Here is a 20,475-nt window from a genome sequence, read left to right on the forward strand (position 1 = left end):
AAGAAGGACTGCTGGTGTTCTTGGTGCTCTTCTTGGTAAGCTCAGTTTTTCAGTGTTTGGTTTTGTTTATCTGGCATATTGAGTGCCAAACCAGTTTTCAGCTCTTGGATTAACAGCTTGGAAAGGTCAGAAAAGGCTGTTGTGGTTACCTAAACATATGGACCAACAGAAGTCCGCAATTACAGCTTTGAATTTCTGCATCAAGCCTGGAACTTCTATCTGAGGGGTTGCATAGCTCTTTGAATCATTACACTTCTATACTGTACGTATAATTTTGAAATCACGCAAACACTGTGCATTCATTTGTACATACACACATACAATCCTCTTGCAGCATGCCAAGTTTTTAATTTCTCTGTGATATCACGACACAAATCCCAGGAGGCAGGAAGTCTTTATTTTCTCTTTACTATCTTTGCCTTGCTCTCTGCAGTTTTCTGAGGTGATTCTTTCTGCTAGTCACGTGGAAGTGCTCTGTCTGTAACTGACTTATTCAGTTTCTGTTAAGCCTTCCCAGGCTGGCTGGTGGTGGAGACTTGCCTTCGGGTGCTCTGTAATCTTCATCTGTCAAAAGAATAGCTAATTAAGAGTGGAGATCACAAACTGTGTTCATTAGGGATTATCTGAGTTGCACAACTGTGAGCTCTTAAACTTCATTCCAGGAAAGCAAGTTGTGTGTTTCCTTTTCAGCCTCACGTTGGTATCTGTGTGGAGGTAGCCCTGGTACTCTCTAGCACACACTCTCCAAGATATGCATTTATATACTTTCTGTTAACTTTTGCTAACTTTATCACAGGCAAAAACTTTAAAATAGATATGTCTGCAAAAAATAAAGTTTGGCCACATTCGTGGTTTTGAGATCCAATACTATTGATGTTGAATGCTAATTTTTTAACCATCATGTTCCTAATTGCATTAATTTGGTTGTATATGTATGCATTTAATTGCATATGCAATTAGGCTGCTAACAATGCATTAGTATTTCACCTAAACTGATGGGTTGATGACCCTGCCTTTGTCATAGGACATCCCATGTGAAACTCAGGCAGAATTCTTGTGTTTACAGGTATTTATACCAATGAGTGAGTACTCAAGTCTTCAGAGAATGACTTTCTGCTGTGGTTTATAACATTTTCAGCTCCATCAATAAGCAGTATAGGTATTTTCAATAGCCATCCTGAGGCTTTCACAGAAGAAAATTGCCTTTCTTCAAGTTTTGCAAGTACTTGTCCTATCATTTACAGAGGGACAGTGGAAAATTAGATAGCAATTCAACTGCTGTTTACTTATTAGACCATAAAGTCCGATAGTATTCTAGCAGACAGATCCTTCCACAGGCATTTGTGTATATAAGTGCTTGTGTCTAAAGGGAAAAAGCAGAGGTGGCATAACACGCTTTAGATATTATTCTTCCTTTCATTGTGATTCCTGCACAGGTCACTGCATCTCATTTATGCCTGTCTACCTAGTAATTTCCAGTTTTCCCCAGGCTCTCATATGCTGGTGTGTCCTGTCATGCCTGGGCTTCAGATTGCCTCAGTTTATTCATTATAGTCCTCTCTCTGAGCCTCTTCTCTTAGCCTCTCACTCTAGCCAGGGAGCCTCACCAGCACTGCTATTAATGATTTTACAAATAAAACTGATGTGGATTTGTTGTTTCTTTTCTTTTTTTTTCTGCTACCTGCTTTTTTCCTAATTATCGTAGCATACATTGTTTGATTGTTTGTTTTGCTTTTTAAATTACTTCTCAGGCCTGGCCTACCAAAGTTAGCTTAGTTGATCACCCTACTCAGTTTTCAAATCTGCTTTTTGGCTTTTCATCCTAGTCAGTGTGTACTTCATTGTAGCACTTGTTTTCTGCTTACCCTTTCAACTTGGCGATAGTCAAGCCTCTTATCACCCCACAAAAATCTGTTTTCTGAGTGAGAAAAGGGTAGGAATAATACATCTTTATTAGAGATAAGGGAGCTGTATAGCAAACAGCTGTTTCTCTTCTCTGTGGCGAGATCCATCCAGAGATGGTATAACCCAAGAAAGACACCTTGTGTTAGGACATGGCTCTGTCTAACACAGGGAGGTTTCTGTGAGGGCTGCTGAAGGAGGAGACCCTGATGTCAGTGCAGGAGGACAAGTACACAGATACATGTCCTCAATACATCTTCCTGGGCTGTAGGACTTTGCAACTCAAGGTCTTTCTGAGCCAGAGGAGGTATTTTTGTGATGAGTAGCCTTTGCTGTTTATGGATAGAGTACTCAGTTCAATGTGATGATTTATGAATTATTAAAACACTTTTTTTTAAACTTGCTATGAGTTGTTAGTGTTAGCTCCTCAGCATTTGTGCAACTAGGAGTACATGTGGCCATTGGAAGAGACAGGATTGTGTGGAGTAAAAAAGGGTATTGGCAGTGGAGAAATAACTTTTTTGAGATTAATGAAGAAATAGAAATAACCAAAGCTACATATTAGATGACAGGAAATAGGAAAACTAATGATTTTGCAAATTGCAATCCATATTCACGGGATACAGTTGGTATTTATTATGTACAAAGTAATACAGAGTTCAGTGACTGTGCCTGTAAGCAAAGTGGGGCTGAAAGAAAAAGGAGGAGAGCTAGTTATGTGAGGCATATTCTGTATTTGAATTTTTTTCCTGCTCTGATGTATTTGTGTTCATACAGCGATACAAACAAGAGCAGGAATGATTTTAACATACTTAAGGACTTCAGCATAAGCCCTGCTACATCTTGCCATTCCACATTTCTCAGATAGTGTTTCGTGAGCCTTAGTCCATCCAAGGATGGAAGCAAATACAATGGTGAAAAACAAGATTATGTGCTCTCATAATTAAAAAATATATAATATGAAACATTAATTCATTTCTTTTGTACCATGCCTTTACCTCCTATGTTGGGTTCAGCAGAAAAGCAGATTTATTAACTAGTTGTAATTCGTTCTTTTTTAATGTTTTTGAGCACTGTCACTTTGTTCCTTATTTTAGAGATGTCCTAGATTTGTCTATCATGAGCTACAGTGGAGTCAGTTCTGTATTTTTCACTAATGGGTTGGTCTTTTATTATTCTGCCCTTACTGTTACTGGTGCTGAATACTCACATTGTGGAGATATTGATGTACTTTTTCATAGGAAACGCACAGGAGTGTGAGAGAGACTATTAAAAATTCCAGGGAGGGTAGTTTTTGCAGACGCAGAAAATGTTGTCTTACTCTCTAACTGTAAATAAAGTCTCTTTATTTTTTATTTTTTTAAGTCTGAACACGGGATGTTTTTCTCAAAAAACACAACAACTCATTTAAGATGTTATGGGGGGGAGGGAGGGGTGGGGTTTGCTTGTGTTGTCTGTCTCTAATTTGCTCTTCGTTCTATGTTCATTTTCCCTTGTGGTTTATACTGTCTTACCTTGTAGAAATAATGTCTTAGATTTTTTTTTTTCTGACTAGTGTGGACTAATGGTTTTGTCAATCTTCTTTCTTCAGTTACTGCTTCCTCCATTTTTTAGAGGAGGAGAACTCCTTTTTGAGTTATCCTATGGGCATTTGCATAGCTGGGGTTGAATATCTGACTTGTATCATGACATGTCTTTTTCATCACTGGGTTTGATGCAACAGCTGTTATTTCCCAAATATTTTTCCCACACCATGTGATGCTAATAGATGATTTCATTTCATGTGGCATCTCAACCAGTGCTCTCAGACTCAGTTTTCTCTTGTCACCACTGCATGTTCCTTGCTGCCTAACCCAGCTCTCATGAGTCTGTCAAATACCTCCTTGAGCTATGAAACTGAAACTAGCTCACCCATAGAGAGGTACTATCCATCAGAGGGGAAGTAGAAAGAAAGGTTTGGGGTTTAGCATTCTTTATCTCTTGTATAAACTGAGACGATGCCTGTAATCCCAAGGTGGGTCACTTCAGAGTGATTGGCAGGACATGTGCAATGTGAATTTTGGCCTTTCCTTCCCTACAAGTAAAGCATTACAGTAAAGCATTACAGTGTAGAGTAAGCTGTGTAGGCTGGCCAGTTATTGGTTCTTCTTCCACTGTTTAACTACACAGACAGAACTGGAGGATGGCAGAGGACAGGAGCCAGAGGGGTCCTTGAGAGCCAGCTGGCACAGCCAGCACCACGCAGGATGCTGGGAGATTTACAATGGCTGAAAATATTAATCAGTGCTTTTAAATAGTTCCTTCTGTAATGTGACCAATATATTAGGCAGGAGTTTAAGAGAGATTTGTGAGGGATTGTTCCACAGGGAGACTGTGAGCAGAATTATATCTCTTGGTGAATGTGCTGACCTATAACTGAGTATTTCTGATTTACACCCTGTAATTCTCTTTGACTCACAAGCACTCCTTGAACAAAGGTCAGTAAAAAAGACTCTGAACAATTATTTACCCTTCTGGACAGGAATGACAATAGGTTCTTTCTGTCCCAAGGCTCTGCAGTTCCCCTTCCCTCATCAGCAGCACAGCTGCAGATAATGCTGCTGAAATACAGCTACACAAGTTCGTATGTTGTAACGTGTGCTGATCTCCTGCTGAGCTGTCTACTCTCTGAGTATCTGCTCTCATCCTTTCCTGTCCCAGAACTGCCCTTCATCCTCCAGCCCCCTTTTTTATAGAGGTCACTTCTAATTTTAAGTTCTGCCTGGATTGAGGAAACATTTTTTCAAAACTCTCACGAAGAGCCCAAATTAATCTAACACTTCTTTTGCGAGATGTAAAACTAATAAATGCGTGGTACAGTCTAAAAACAATCTGTCTATATAATTAGCTCAGTGATCAGACATAAAAACTGTGGCAGAAGAGCAGAGCTATGGATTAAGATGCACAATGCTTTTCTTTATTTAATAGAAAAGAATGCAAAATTTTAATTACAATCGGTAGATTATACATTTACTGCAAGTGCTCATGTGGATTGCAAATGTGACAACTGGGTTTTGACAGGAAAGGACCACACAAGCCAAGACTTGAAAACTGGCAGGAAGGAACACAGCAAGTGTTTCATTTGGGGCCCTGCAAGAGAAAATTCATCTGAGATGAATATGTGAGAAGTGGGGAGTATCGGATTTCTGCACGAGGAGTTGACAAGCCAGACAAACAGCAGACATACATTAACTGTGACAGCGGAAAGATCACATCATTTGCAACCTTTGAAGCAAGAGGAAAACCAAATGTAACATCATCTTGTAATGATCTAAGAGAAAGCTGTCTCTCTTTTTTTTTCTTCCTGGTTATATATAGCTGTTAGAGAGGGCCCCACTGAGCAGAAAATGGGACATATGATCAAGGGCAGTCCAACGAGTCAATTTACTAATACCATAGATTATTATGCCAAACATATTGTACCAGCAGCACACAGTAATGAAGCCTTGTTTATTTCTTTGCCTGTAAATTAAAACGTAGATGTGATTGGAATTGTCAAACCTCGGATATATGAGCCAGATTCTCTTAATCATCCAAAACAAATAGCCTTATTTTTTATACTGATGTTTATTTTAGGAGCCACTCCAAGGCTGACAAGCTGAAACCATCTATTAAAATGCAGCAAACACATTTAAAATATCTGCTAGACAGCTGTCCCCTCAGGAGGTGCTTCAGTGGTCTCATTCTTTGAAAGACTCGCTTCTCTCAGACCCAAAGAGGGCTAACTCAGCCCTTTATCTGATGATGAGAAATCATTCACCACCATATCATGCAAAGACACTGCATATGAGCAAGCTTCTGTATCTTCAGTAAACCATCCCACCACAATACTGATGGAGACTTGTAGAAACCCCAGATGGTTGTCGAACGGAGCATGCAAAGCCCAGCCTTCTGTCTTCCCATCCTTCAGTGTTTCAGTAACTAAGTTTGAGGAGGAGGATGTTTCCAGTGTCGTGCAGGCTCCATGGTCTTTTTCTGTTATTTCTGTGTCTTTCCAGATTATTGGGAAGAACATTTATTGCAGGTATCTTTATGTTGCTGATCAGTAAGGTAATATAATAAATATAGTATCATTAAGGTAATATAATAATTATTTTCTATAATGCCAAGTTGCATGACATCTGAAGAGAAGGTGCAGTTAAACTTGCTTGTTACAACAAAGATTCCTCTCTACATTATATTATTTCTCTATATTATTTATAATAGAGCTAGAATACAGGGTTCTTCTATTTTCTTGCTGTCCAGACTCCAGATGGAAGTCTCACCATCTTTCAGTATGTCAGATATTCTTGAAATTCTAGTCAGACCTGAATGAAAAATAATTTAGGGAAATAGCACTTTAATCACAAGTAATTTTTTATCAGAGATTAAAAAAAAAAGCATATTATCAATGTTACTGATCTTTAAACTCTTTTCTATAAGAAGAGAGCTGAAAGCAATTGGAGAGACATTTACAAGTACTGTTTGCTAAAGATAAATTACAAAGACCAAATATTACTTATCTGTTGAGTATAACTTTCTGTAGGTGGTGTGTAAATTGATACAGAAATTAACACAGTGCTATGAATTTAGGACATATAAGGAAAGCAGATGGTACTGCTGTGATTGGACATGTCATTGGAGTATTCTAGAGCATGCCAAATCTCTAATCTATTGCTATACAAACACTTTACCCCATTACTGAGTTTTTGGGAGACTGGAGCAACCTGTGAAATGCACGAATGATAACTTGTTTTGCTGAATGAAAGGAAAATCCTACTTTTGGATTTTTATGAAATTATTGTATTCATTTTCCAAAGCCTCCCTTCGATTCCTGTTGCAAGCTCTGGGCAGTCTGAACAAAGGCATGGAAAGCTCCTTGGTATAACTCCCTCAAGCAATCTTCAGGTTTCCACACTGCTATCAGGGCTTGTGGTGTATCGTGAACAGTAGTATGAATGCATAGTGTTACATACCAAAATTCTTTGTGGTACTGGAAATTCTCTGAGCAATTAGAAGCCCTGTGGATATACATAGGGGGTAGCAAGCTATTTTTAAAAAGTAAACCATTTTCTGATTATTTTTAAAAGGTTGAATAAAACCTCTCAAGTCAGAAGTGGTGTTGGCAAGGTGGAACTCTATTTTAATGATTTGTCTTTTCTTTCAAGGAAGAGAATTTAGTTGCAGAGCCCAGAAAGGTCTGCAGAGGCCAGAGCAGACAGGGGTTGAGGAAAGAAGAGAATTTTGCAAGTAGAAGGTGGAGGTCACATGTTCAAAAATCAGCAAGGGTGAAAGCATCGAAGAGGAGGTAGGCAGTAGCAGAGACAGGAATTAATGATGAAAAATGTACAGTAGAAAAAAAGTGGAAAAGGAATCACAGAGAAGAGACAGTCTGAGATTGGCTATAAAAACCATTTCCTTAGTTTATTTGCTTGTATTTCTCATTTGTGGATTTAAGATACCATCCAAGTTTTCAGCTCAGAGGACAAACAAGCCAGGTTGATGTCCACTCATTGTGAACAAGCCATCATGTTGCTTGATCCTGGTAAGGGCATTCCTGCCTGTTATTCATGAGGGTGTTGGAGGTCCGGTGAGGTAGAAACCCGTGCTGCCAGCTCTCCTTTGGTCCAGGGGGTCTCCTGCACTACTTTGTGCTCTGACCTAAGAGCACATTTTCTGTACAAAACCCTTCCTCCCCCAGGTGTTAGACTTTGAAGCTGATATCGAAAGTAGCACATTTATATCAAATGGCCATAGCCCCTCAAAATGAGTCCTTATCTCTTCATTAGACCCAAAGACAGTCACTGGAAATGCTGATTTAGAATTCATTATTCAGAACACACAGAAGGTGAAGCATGCAATATACATGTCTGGGGAAGCAGCTTGAATAACAGGTTTTAGTGATATCATTTATTTGTTTATCTTTGGAGAGTGATGTTATTGTTACACTCTTTCTTCTAAATGAATTAATTGGGCACTTCTTGCATTTTTTCTTAGTCATCTTGAGTAAGACTTAAGTTCAGATGGGCATCTGAGATCCTCTCCCAAGAATACCTTTTCCTCAATCTGTAGCCATTCTTTCACATTTCACCTGCTCTTGACTTTTATATACTATCATATCTATTATTCCAGGTTATCTTTTAATCAGTTTTTCCAAGTAATTAAAGGCTACTATCATGCAGTCTATTGCTTAGCTACTGGTCTGGGCAGATGGTCCTTCTGGAGAGGTGCCAGCACCCCACCAGTGAGCCTGTTCATGGCAGCGAGGATTAGGAAGGTTTATTGACCCTTGGTTGTGTATCCTGTATCTCTGCTCCTGAGGACCACGGTCACATTTGAAGGGTAAAAAGCTAGCAGAAAAGTTAGCAAAATGGAGGTTGCATCTTGAGAAATGCTGTGGTGAGAGCTCCTAACTTGAAGTTGAAAAATATTAACTCTTGCTACCTGCGTTTCTCACTAATAGATTCCTTTAGCCAATGCAAAAAGCATTAGAGTACTAAATTAAGTGGGATGCACACATGCATTTATATGTACTCATACCTACAGAATGTGTGCGTGTGTATATGTAATTCTGTATTATATATAAAATCTCTAAACAGCAGAAGACAAAATATCTACCTCATTTTAAATGAAATCTTATTTCCTTTCTTTTGGATGAATATTTTCAATGACCTTGTAGGATTTGTAGATTTATTACTTATTAGATGAGTAAAAAATAAACCATCTGTGTAAAGATTGTACTATCATGTAGCTGTAGTATTGAATGCCATTGATTTTTACCTCATGATGAATGTTTATTTTGCTTTGAATAAATAATATCAGACCTTTATATAATAACCCTCAAAGAAGAAAATCAAAATGAAACTATGAAAGTGGATTTATGTAGTAAATTTCTAATATATTCAAACAGTCAAGATGTTTCTAAGATGGAACAATTTAATTTCAGTAACAAAGTCTGGAGAGCAGGTAGCTGGCAAGTGCTTTGTTTAACCCAGTCACGCTTCTGAGCTATGTGAAAACAGCTAGAGAAATACAGATTGAGATCTTGGCTAACAAGAACAAAATTATATGCAAATCCAGGATGGATAATTTGTGTAATGAAAGATAAGAAAAGAAAACCAACTCCAAAAACATTTATTATTAGGGGCCCGTACTAAGAACAGATAAGCAGGAAAGGAAGGCATTGATTTATCACTTGGTTTGTCTTCTCAGCAAAAAAAATAACAAAACTTATAAAATTTGCATGTGAACATTTCAAGATGATGCAGATATTCCTGACTATTTTTAGCTATGGAATTTAAATTATTAATATAATTTGCAATATTTAATTTGTTTTGTGCGGCATTTGCATAAATTAAAAGCACAAAATCTGTCTGAGAAATCACCGGCAATCCCTCTAAGTGTTTCCTCGGGTTTGTGCTGGTGGCTCAAAGGAAAGAATGCATCCTCAGAGAGCAAAAAAGGCCTCTATCCTCTTCCACTGTCTTTCCCCTCCTCCTTCCCTTTCCCTTTCTATATCCCTTTCCTTTTTCTTCTTTCCTTCCTGTTACCCTTATCCACCTCATGCAGGGCTGCAGATGTGCAAAAGGAGCCTCTCCTCCCTTTTCCCCTGCACATTCCCGCAGATGCTCTTCACTCATCATGCACCAAATCAGATGCTGCTGGCCCTCAGTATTAGGCACAAGTGGTATCACTTTGTCCCTAGCACCAGCCCAGTCTGGGAGGGTGGAGCACGCTGTCCCTGCAGCAGGCTGCAGGCTGACCCTATCTGCCCGTCCTCAAGACATGGGGAGCTGCAGGATTTGAAATCAAAGCCTGAAGAAGTTACTGGCAGCATTTCGTTCTGGAGGGTAACCTGCATGAATCAGACCACTTAAGCATCATTTCTAGGCTGTGTACACACATATACACTTATTTATTTTTTTCATTTTTTTCTTAATTTTGTCTGTTCAATAAATAACACACTGAGATGCTGAGGTCAGGGCACAGGGGTGCTCTAAAAAAGTAATTTAAAAAGTATTTCAACTGAGGCAGACAGCAATGAGATATTTCCCAGAAGTGCAATAGAAACCATCAACTTCCCTCCTAAATATTTAAATCTGCTTGGAGAAAAACACCAGGAAACCCCCCGGGGAAACTCCTGGGGAGGCATTCTCTCTGGTATCCCCCAACTCACGACTAGGGATTGTGAGCGCAGCTCTCCTGTGTGCTGTGGTAGGAAAGGCAATGGCTGCTTGGTGCTTCTTTTCTATCCCCCTTTCCATCCAACAGTCCCCATGCTTTCCCTGACTCACAGACCCTGCTACCTTCCCTCCTGTGCTCTGCTGGGTCTATCCCACAGCTGGGTAAAGTGTCAGAGCAGCTTTGCATTTGAACACTGGCTTTGCAGTCGATGGCTTGTGCATTGACAGGATGACAAACTGGTTGCCCTGTATCCACCTGACTTCTGGTCAAAGCAGATTATCCTAAAATCTAGGTCATTACTATGCATTTGTCTGATGTAAAACAGACTGATGTGACATTCCCACTGCTGAACCAGTCAGCCTTTGCTGTCATTAGAGAGGGCTTGGCAGGAGAGCCAACTTAGAGCAGCCTTCAAATGCCTCAGAGGATTTAGTATGCAGGCTGTACAACACAAAGCACTGAGGCTGGACACTGATGTTTAAAAAAGAGGGAAACAGAGGCACAGCTTTTCTATGTTAAGAATAGCTCTTCTCTTATTTAGGAGATACAACTCTCTATCACAACTTCTACGATGCTTTGCAAAACAGCAAGTTTTAATTCTCCCTCCCTTCCTCAAAATTAAAATATTTATCATATTATATATAAAACATGAAGTTGAATAAGAAATTTATATTAAATGCATTTAGAAAATTGAGAGAAACGAGGCTTGCTTTACTAAAGAAGGAAAATCTTTCTTTTTTTCTTAATGATAAACTTTTCACCCTAATTGGCTAATCTCTATTATTAAAGAATTTCTTGAAAAACTTAAATACTACTTAGAGACATTCCAAGGCAGGAATATATTTTTGCTCCACAACATGTTTAAGTTATGTTACTCTTTCAGCTGGATAATGTTCAGGGCGAAGCCACATTAACTACCATTTCATTATTCTATTAACAACAGTTCACTTGCTGTTCTAACAGAAAGAGTAAGTAAATCAGTCATGCTTCATAGATTCTTTTGCTGTTTATTGGAGATAGGAGGTATGCTTAGGCATAGTTTTCTAAAGCAAATCTAAATTTGTCAATTGCAAACCCTTACTGAAGACAGTGGCCAATTTCTCGTCTATTAATTAAAATGATGCCAATTACTATAAAATGCCTAGATTACTTAGATTTTATAAGACATGACTGTCCAAATGGGAGAAAAAACAAACCTCACTGAACAGGAAAAATTGGTATTGAGAGGGGTAGAAAAAGGGCCACCACTGCGATAGCCACCATTATGGCATACAGAATGCTGGCAGGGCGATGTCGCTCTGTAGTATCAGTCAAAGAACACTTATGTTTCTGATGAAACACATAAGTGAATATTTAGGAAAAAGAATACTTAGGGCAATTTTGGGGCCCTGTTTGACCTGTACTTTGGGCAGGACCGAGTTGAGAAAGTGACAATTTTACATCACTTTCTGTAACATCGAAGCCTGAAGGATTGGAAATGGCATCTGGGAACTGAGGGGAACTGAGATCGTGCAGTTTTAAGGAATGAATAAACCAGAGAAATCTGTTGATGACATCTTTACTACCAAATGCCAGCAGGACTTGCTCCATCCTTATTTCCCCCCATGCCCTCTAAGGAACTGCAGCACATAGGTTTGCTAGGCGAGTGTCATCTTTTTCTGCATCAGCAAGAGTTAGCCTCAAGGCACAACCATGTGAAGAGAAAAAAAAAAAAACAAACAACACTCAAAGTACTACAGATCAGTAGAAATGCAGGACATTTCAAGACTAGCTCCAGCTCCCAGTATATTACTAAGAGATGGAAGATCTGAATTCTAAGCCATTCATACAGGGTGAAAATGAATGGCTTCTTCTCCAGGATCCTAAGGTTACACATTCAATATCTACACACTAACTTATATTTAATGAATCTGTGCCATTGTTCTGTTTTCATCCCCTGAAACATTTCAGGCAATGATTTACACAGGTAAATGAAATACAGCTTCCTTCTGAAAAATAATTCCTCCCTTTCTCCTTTATTGTGTCACTGTCTTCCTATTTTCTGCTCAGGAGAGAAGAAAGAAAATAAAATAATTACCTTACCTTATTCATTTTCTCTCCATTTATTAATTTTCACTATGATTTTATGACCTCTGTGACTTTCCTCCATCCCTAAAACACGGCTTTTCTGCCGTGATCTCAGCGACTTTGCATTTCCTCATGCATAAGAAGTGTTTTATTACTGCTGCTCCTCTTGGCACTTCAACTAAGTCTGTCATGATTTTCCTGTTCTTGAATGATCAGAAATGCTCCTCCTATTCAAAAACAGGTCACAACATGAGTGTATAAGCTGGCAATGATTTTCTGATTTGTTTGCCTGTTGCCCTACTTCTACTTAGCAGTGGACTAATGTTTTCAGTTGCCTCTGCGGTAATTACCACTGCTATCAATCAAGAAGGACATTGAGGCCCTGGAGCGTGTTCAGAGAAGGGCAACAAAACTGGTGAGGGGCCTGGAGCACAAGTCTTATGAGGAGCGGCTGAGGGAGCTGGGATTGTTTAGTCTGGAGAAGAGGAGGCTCAGAGGAGACCTTATTGCACTCTACCACTTCCTGAAGGGGGGTTGTGGTGAGGAGGGGGTAGGCCTCTTCTCCCTGATAAGTAATGACAGGACGAGAGGGAATGGCCACAAGTTGCGCCAGGGAAGATTTAGATTAGACCTCAGGAAGCATTTCTTTTCTGAAAGAGTGGTCAGGCACTGGAATGGCCTGCCTAGGGAGGTGGTTGAGGCACCATCCCTAGCGCTGTTCAAGAAGCGTTTAGATGAGGTGCTTAAGGACTTAATTTAGTAGTTGGGTAGAGATAGTGATAGGAGGATGGTTGGACTAGATGATCTTATAGGTCCTTTCCAACCTTATGAACTTATGAACTTATGAACTTATAAGAAGGAACCAATTTTGAGCAGATTACCTTCTATGTCTAAATAGTTTTTTCTGCAATGCACTTTAGCTTGCACTTCATCTACTACAATTTTGTTACATAGTCACTTAGCATTCGGTATCCTTCTGTTTGGCTGAGATTTGTCCATTCTGAATAGCCTTTTTTTTTTCTCCTGCCTGCCTTCACTTGGCAACCTTTCCCTCAGATTATTTAAAAATCCCTTCCATGTTGCTTACTCTAGTGCAGATGCTTAGAGAAGCCTCTCCAGAAAATTCCTCAGTTATGAAACTGATCTTTTATTCCTGAACTCCATTATTGCTTTTTAAACAGTTCATCCGTGGAAGGACCTTCCTTCTTGTCTTCAGACAATTTAGTTTTGTTAGAGTCTTGAGTGGGAACTAACAAGGATTTGAAAATCCAGCTATGCTTCTCAGTTGGATTACCTTCCTCCAAAGTAAGCAAGACTGTCTTTGCAAACCTGCCCTGTGAGTTTTGTACGGTACTAAGAGATGAGAGATGTTAGAAAATCAGAAAGATGAGTTAGGAATGAAGTCTCCAAGTTATTCTGCTGTTTGATTTCTGTTCAATCCATTTTGCATTCAAGTCTAAATTTATTGTTTTCTAACTTTGTGCATATGAATGCCAAAATGAAATTTTCCCTGATGTTTCCAACCCTACGCCTAAAACTAATCTCCTATGTCCTTGATATTTAATTAAACTATATAGTTGTTTAAATCGTTTGCCCACCATATGTTGGAAAAAGAGTAGCAAAATTAAAAGAATAAATCATATCAGAGAGTAAATTAAATACAGTTTGAAGCCAGCCTCTCTCTCATTTTCCTCATTGTTAAGACTAAGTCAGTGTGAGAAATATGTTTAAAAGCGGTCTGGACAAAGAACTTCAGAATACCTTGTAGAGAAAGTTGTGAACACAAGGCAGGGAATTGACTGATTTTCTAAACTACTATTCCCATTCTTGGTTGGTTTGGCCTGAATTTGATGGTATGAATTACATTCTGGACTTGATGGAGTATAAATTATAGATTTATAAAGATGAAAGATGAATAAAGGAAAACATAAAAAACACTACCCCTTTGATTTCGATGTTGTCCATTGTAAAGGATAGATGAGAATCTAATGCCATTGCATTGTAGAGCAAATAAAATGATTAAATTTATACAAGGAAATTAAAAATTTGGAAAAAAATGTCTCGCTTGATAAAAATTGTTTAAAGGCAACATCTAAATATGTTCAGTATGACACCATAAGATAATACACATAACTCTATTTAAGAAACTAAGTGGTGTTGAAAATGTGTTTGTAGAAAGCATTTGCCCTGTTCTCAGGAAATGTTCTTAGTTTTTCAGAGGATAACTGTAAAATCCTCAGGAATGTGAACATCCAAGAGAACAGTAAATGAACCCTTTCATTTTACTATTTATTTCTTTTCTATTTTCCATCCAAGCTCTTTTCCCCATGTCTTTATCAAGGGCAGATTGAGTTGTGGGTATATATGATGCAAGAGTACTTCACATCCCTTAGACGGATTAAGTAAGTCAATCTAATGGCAGAGGATTTTGCCACTCTGGTTCTAGTGGCTTCTAACTGCTCTTTGATTTTAGTTTCAAAATATGTAAAAACAGGAATAACCTGGAAGTGAAGCAAGCAAGAGCTTGTTTTGTTTAAAATGAATGCAAGTTTTCTGTGTAGACTGATGAAAACAAAGATAGAAATGTTTGCAGAGTGGTTTGTACTTTTACCAGTGACTGAAACAGTGACAAATAGAAACAGAAAACTGTTTTGGATGAGACTACACTGTAGGACATGTGAGCTGGTGCAAACTGAACCTTGGGAATGAAGAGTGCAGCCATGTTAGAAAGAACCTGAGGTAGAATGCCCAGTAGTTCCCCAAGACTCCAGGTGAAAGGAGGCTTTTAAGACAAAGTGCCTGAGGTCAGTTCTTGATCTCACACACTGAAATATGAGACCAAGGGTTCTGTTTGTCAAAGAAACTAAACTTGGTATCCTATATCTGTGACTTTTCCAAAATGTTTTATATTTAATAGAATATTGGAAGATAGTCTGAGATGTCACATGATAGCTTTGCAGTAATATTAAAGTGCTTTAAATATAGTCTCTTTAACCATGATTGTATTGCTAAAATAAAGCACATTGGGGATTTAATTGTTCCTGAGGCCATGAGGTATCACCACATGGCTAATGACCACAGTGTGTAGTGCCAGGCTCCAGTGGAGCAGTTATATCTTGGAGAAAAGTTGCCCATGTGATTTGGTGCAGTAGGCGTGGAGGAAGAAAACCTGTAAGGAAGCTCTCTTTCTTTCAGAAGCATAGTGGAAGCTTTTCATTCCTTACTGTTTATTTTGGGCAGAGCAGGTTCGAGGGCTTAGGGACCAACAGGACATACATCTGATTGCAGCATCACTGGAAACATATCCTCCTACCACAGACACATGGGTCTTAATATCCATGGGAGATTCAGTTTTCGTGTTTTACCTATTTTATGAAAGAGGGCAGAGACACCACTACTTTGAGGTCTTCAAGGTGATGCCTGGTCAGACGGGAGAGCAGTGATGCTAACAGGCACTGTCAGTGAGACTGCAGATGCTGGTGGTGCTTAGAGGGCTGGTGGGCGCCAGACTCCAAAGCCGCTTCAACTCCTGGAGGGACTTACTGTTGAAAACCATGGGCATGGAGCTGAGGGCCACCAGCTATGCTGTGTAAGGGCTGTGGCTTTATTTGCTGACAGAAGGACATAGATCACAGAATCACAGCATGTTTGAGGTTGGAAGGGACATTTGGAGGTAATCTCATCCAACCCTCTGCTCAAGAGGAGTCTTAGGTATTACTAATCTTAGGCATTACTAGTGCTAATTTTTTGTTGGAAAAAAAAGTGGCCGAATAGAAACTCAGTACTATTCTCTTTATTAGTTATTTAGGCTTTGTAATGAGTTTTCCTGGTAAACATAAAAGCTACCAAAATGCACAATTTTTGCAACCAGCAAACACCACCACGTTGGGAGAGCTGGTAACGAGCAAGCTAATTCAAACTTTCATCAGGGAGAAGGAAATTGAAATCTGCTCAAGCAGAGGAAGCAGCTGAGTGCATGTTCCTCATATCCCAAAACAATACTATACCTCTTGTATCCAATGTAAATTGTCATCTATGAAAGTCCTAAATAGAGAGATAGCATGGGAAAACTTTCCTCTGGGTTTTATGAGAAGGAACTGGTACAGCCAACTGTCTGGTGGGGGGGAAATGTAAGGCTCAGAAAATTGTTGGGATGGCTCCTTACTACTAAAGGTTTCGTGCTGAAGAACTGGTAGAATGCAATTTAAAGGTTTTCCCTAATCTTAGATGGCTTCTCATGAGGGTTACAATAATGTAAGCTCAAAAAAAGGTCTGTAATCCTGAAGATAAATTGCTCAGCTCCTCAAAACAAAGCTGCAGTACATCAGGGCATGCAAGTCTGGGCTTTCCAAGTCCTGCATGAGGTTCAGTACATTTTACTTCCCCCCATAGATCCCTTGCTAGTAACAGAAATTAAACTTTGAAGAAATGAATGAATTACATATGGTAACACAGCTGCTCAAAATCTGTTATCCCTTTAAATCACTTTTCATCTCCCGGGCATGCATTTTATCTTTCAAATTCAGTAAAAAGGAAAAGTGCAATGGAGGCAGCTCCCTGTAATACTGGAGGACTTTGGGTGTTGTTGAGTCATGCAAGACAAGTCTTGCATAAGACTATCCAGAACTTAGGTCAAAATGGCTTTATCTTTAAAATAGTCTATATATTTATAAACACTAAGACAAGCAGAACTTGGAGTTTTTAACAGAGGAACTGCAAACTGTATATAGATAAAATCAAGTCTAAACTCCTTTTCCTTAATGATGGTGATCTTTGGAGATTAAAGAGGTATAAATCCTGGATAGGTGCTCAAACAGCCTTACAGTAACACAATTATCCACCTGTTCATGGGTAAACTGTAGAACAGTCTTCAGCCTGAAGCGACAGGGTCTCAAAAGCAGTGTTTATTGCTTATTCACCTTCCATAAGCACTCAATTCACCTCAGAGTTACTATTTCTCATTTGATGTTTTAGGATCTCACCTCTGGTTATTCTCATTTGCATGTTAGCTCCAAGGTAAAGAGAGCAAGCCTGATGATATAGCCAAATTCAGTGCTGTAGATGAGGAATGCTATTACTGAAAGCAGCGCTGCCATGAAGGAGCAATGATTTACATTCTGATTTGGAGTAAATTATTGTCATTCCCTACCCTAAATTCAGAAAGCATGCTCTTTATTCAATATCTTCTAGCTCCAATGTTTTTTCTTGCAGTTTCTTTTTCTCTGTTAAGATCAGAAAGCTGTGAGTTAGTGAGAAATATGAGGGAGTATTCCCTGAGTGAGTGAGCTGCTTGTGATCTCAAGGAAGAGGTCATTTAAATTCAACAATGAAATATTTGTCAGCCAAGGATAAAGTGTTTAGAGCATGCTGTTGGATCTACATTTCATCACTGCCAGAATAAAAAAGAATAAAACTGTTTTTGTATCCTTTCAGTGACTGATAACTCTGTGCTATCAGACAGGAAAAGTGGCTGTGAGATTTTACCAGCATAAATAGCCTCAAACTTTTCATCGCATGGCCGTGATGATAAAGTTGAGTGGTAGATATTCATCTTTCCAAAACCAAATAGTACTCACTTAGACAAGAGAAAGAATGGAATTCTGTAAGATGGTGCTATGTTGGCTCACAATATTGCACCTAACTTCCTTTTACCACTAAATTCAACCATTCAGTGTCCTTTGAAGTATTGATTCTCAGGGCATTCTTATGAGCACAGGGTGAAACATGACCAACCCTTGTTTTGTAGATCTGGGATGGAGGTGCAATGCTGCAGTTAGACTGGGCTAAAGATACTCTCTTCCATGAAGTTTGCTGCCAACATTTGAAGGTCTGCTTGCTGCAACAAGTCCAAGGGAAAGAGAAATCTGTAAAGTCAGATCTCTTACGTGGCTGGAATACAACTGGTTACTCATTTGGTTTGGTTGGTTTGGTCATAGAGACAAGCTCAGCTTCACAAACATTGGCAGTCACCTAATTTCTTTGTCTTATTGCTTGAGTTTTAATTACTTCTCTTTAAAATCTGGATTTTGTATAATAACTTCAGCAGATAGTTTATTTAGGTGCATTGGAGGGCGGCATCTCCACTACTCATGTGTACAGCATGCAGGTGACTGTGGTGACTGTGTCTCTTACTTGTCTTCTTTCTCTCCCAGGAAGATGAGGTTGCTCGTGACAGTCGATTCAATTTCAGTGGCTATGGCATGGGTCACTGTCTCCAAGTCAAAGATGGCACAGCAGTCAAGGCTACTCCACCAAACCCACCTCCAGCACCACCAAAGGATTCAGACTCCATCAAAAAGAAGTTTGTTGACCGTGCAAAAAGGATTGATACAATATCCCGTGCTGCATTCCCACTCGCCTTCCTCATTTTCAACATCTTTTACTGGATTACATACAAAATTATACGGCATGAGGACATTCACAAGAAGTAGGAAGCTGGTTTGCCAGGACTTGTCAGCCAAAGTGATCCACGTGTAAATAAACAGAGATATGTCTTTCTGTCATTTGGATAAAGGGTTTCTTTTTCCCCTCAGAACTCTGAAGAGAAAATGAAAAAGGAAAAGAATTATAGAAAGAAGAGTGATTGCATGAAACAATATGCCTGAGACTGGTCAATGAGGGTTCCCCTTATGTACTCTCAGTGTTCTTCTTCCAGATTCAGCATTGACCAGATATCTGTAAAAGGGGCCAAATTTTACTCAACTTTATCACCAAGATATTATTGTTTGAAAAATAAGAGAATCAGAAAACAAACAGTGCTCCTAAAACATCTACCAAGAGACTGTGATGGCTACAGTACAGTGAGTTATAAGAGGACCAAACTTTTCCGGATAATGTTGCCTTTCTATTTGAAACAAGTCTACTGAGCTACATTCCATGACCATGTCTGTAGTTAGTGGTTTCACCAAGGAGTCCTTTTGTGGGTTGTAAATTATTTCTACTGACAAAGGAGAGGAAAAACAAAAACAAACAGGTTTATACTTTACTATCCTTGTGGGTGTGCATTTTAATATTATCTTGCTTTACTAGAATTGTAATTTTGGGGTTGAACTTGTGTGTTGTGTGATTTATTTGATAGCTGACACTTCAAAACCAGTGAAACTGCCCAGTTTATTTTTTGTTGGAAGACAGTGCACTTACTTCATTTTATTTCTGCTGATTTTACATGCAACTTGAGGTGCCAAATTGTATTTTACCTATTGTGCTACCCCATACCACACTACGTAGTAAGAACTTGGTTCCTCAAAGGTGTAGCTCAGTTTAGCATTGAGTTTCTATTATTGCTCTCATTGTAGCTGCGATCAATAGTTCTATAGGTAAACACAACTTGTTTACAGACTTCTAATTTATATCTTTACTCAAAGTGGCTATCATTTTAAATATCATAATTAACCTAAGAATTTTAAAACTGTACTGTGATTTTCAGAACCTGTTACCTTTTGGTGCCGGATCTGCATTATTCAAATCCTTGCTACATGTTTTAAAGTAGAAAATAAAATTTAAAAAAATAATTAAAAAAAAAGATGGTATTTTTGCTTACACAGAAGAAGACAACCTGTAACATAAAATGAATCTAACATTCAAATTTTACACTTGCTGTAAAAGGGTTTATTAAAAAAAAAAAGTATTTGTTCAATTCCAATAAAGCTAAATGTGCTACTATCATTTCCTACACTCTTTCCTTCATTTACCGTAGAGCTGTTCCCATTGGTGCCCAGCTCTTCCACTGTTCCAGTGCTCTGTCAAGAAAAAGATGGTTAAATGCAACATTCTGCTGTTCTGGTTTTGCATGCCTATTTTTGTATCAGTCCTAGAGTTAAAGAGGTGTTGTTGCTCCTGGGATTATGTCAACAGATGTCTTAAAAGTGCAGCTAGAATGCGACATATTCCAGAAGTCAGGCAAGGCTTTGCCCAACCTGAGCAGCTTCCACCAACTGCATCTCCCACCAGAGAGGGAATCTAGAGGTCTTAGGCTAATTCCCAAGCAGTTATGTGAATTAGTGGCAGAAAGACAAAGTTGTATATATCATCCTTACTCATCCCATTTTTGCAAACACCCCTGTTGCTTACATTTGTGACTGAACTGCAATAGTCTGCTTCACATCTTTGAGATTGTGGATCCAGATGCATCCTTTGTAGTGCATGCCTATAAGCACTGACTAAATAGTTTAGTTTGAGTAAATGCATTCTCCTGATCAAGTTTGAGGCATGCTGATAACATTCATCATGATACAGAAGAGTTCTTGACATGCTGTGCAATGATCCTGTGAAATATTCCACCCAGAGGACGTTTGATATCAGGCT

General features: G+C 38.9%; 1 protein-coding gene across 2 annotated transcripts in view; it reads left to right on the forward strand.

Moving 5' to 3' along the window:
- The window catches only part of GLRA2 (glycine receptor alpha 2), a 126,095-nt gene extending 107,416 nt beyond the window's left edge, over window positions 1-18,679 (forward strand). For both annotated transcript variants that reach the window (XM_065741390.1, XM_065741391.1), the window contains exon 9: window positions 18,324-18,679. In XM_065741390.1, the coding sequence (XP_065597462.1) occupies window positions 18,324-18,602 (279 nt within the window). In that variant the 3' untranslated portion in view covers window positions 18,603-18,679. The remainder of the gene's footprint in view (window positions 1-18,323) is intronic.
- The last annotated feature ends 1,796 nt before the right edge of the window (window positions 18,680-20,475 follow it).

This window comes from Cyrtonyx montezumae, unplaced genomic scaffold (assembly GCF_038088225.1).
Source record: "Cyrtonyx montezumae isolate F1298 unplaced genomic scaffold, pur_monq_1.0 scaffold_3, whole genome shotgun sequence".
NCBI lineage: Eukaryota > Metazoa > Chordata > Aves > Galliformes > Odontophoridae > Cyrtonyx > Cyrtonyx montezumae.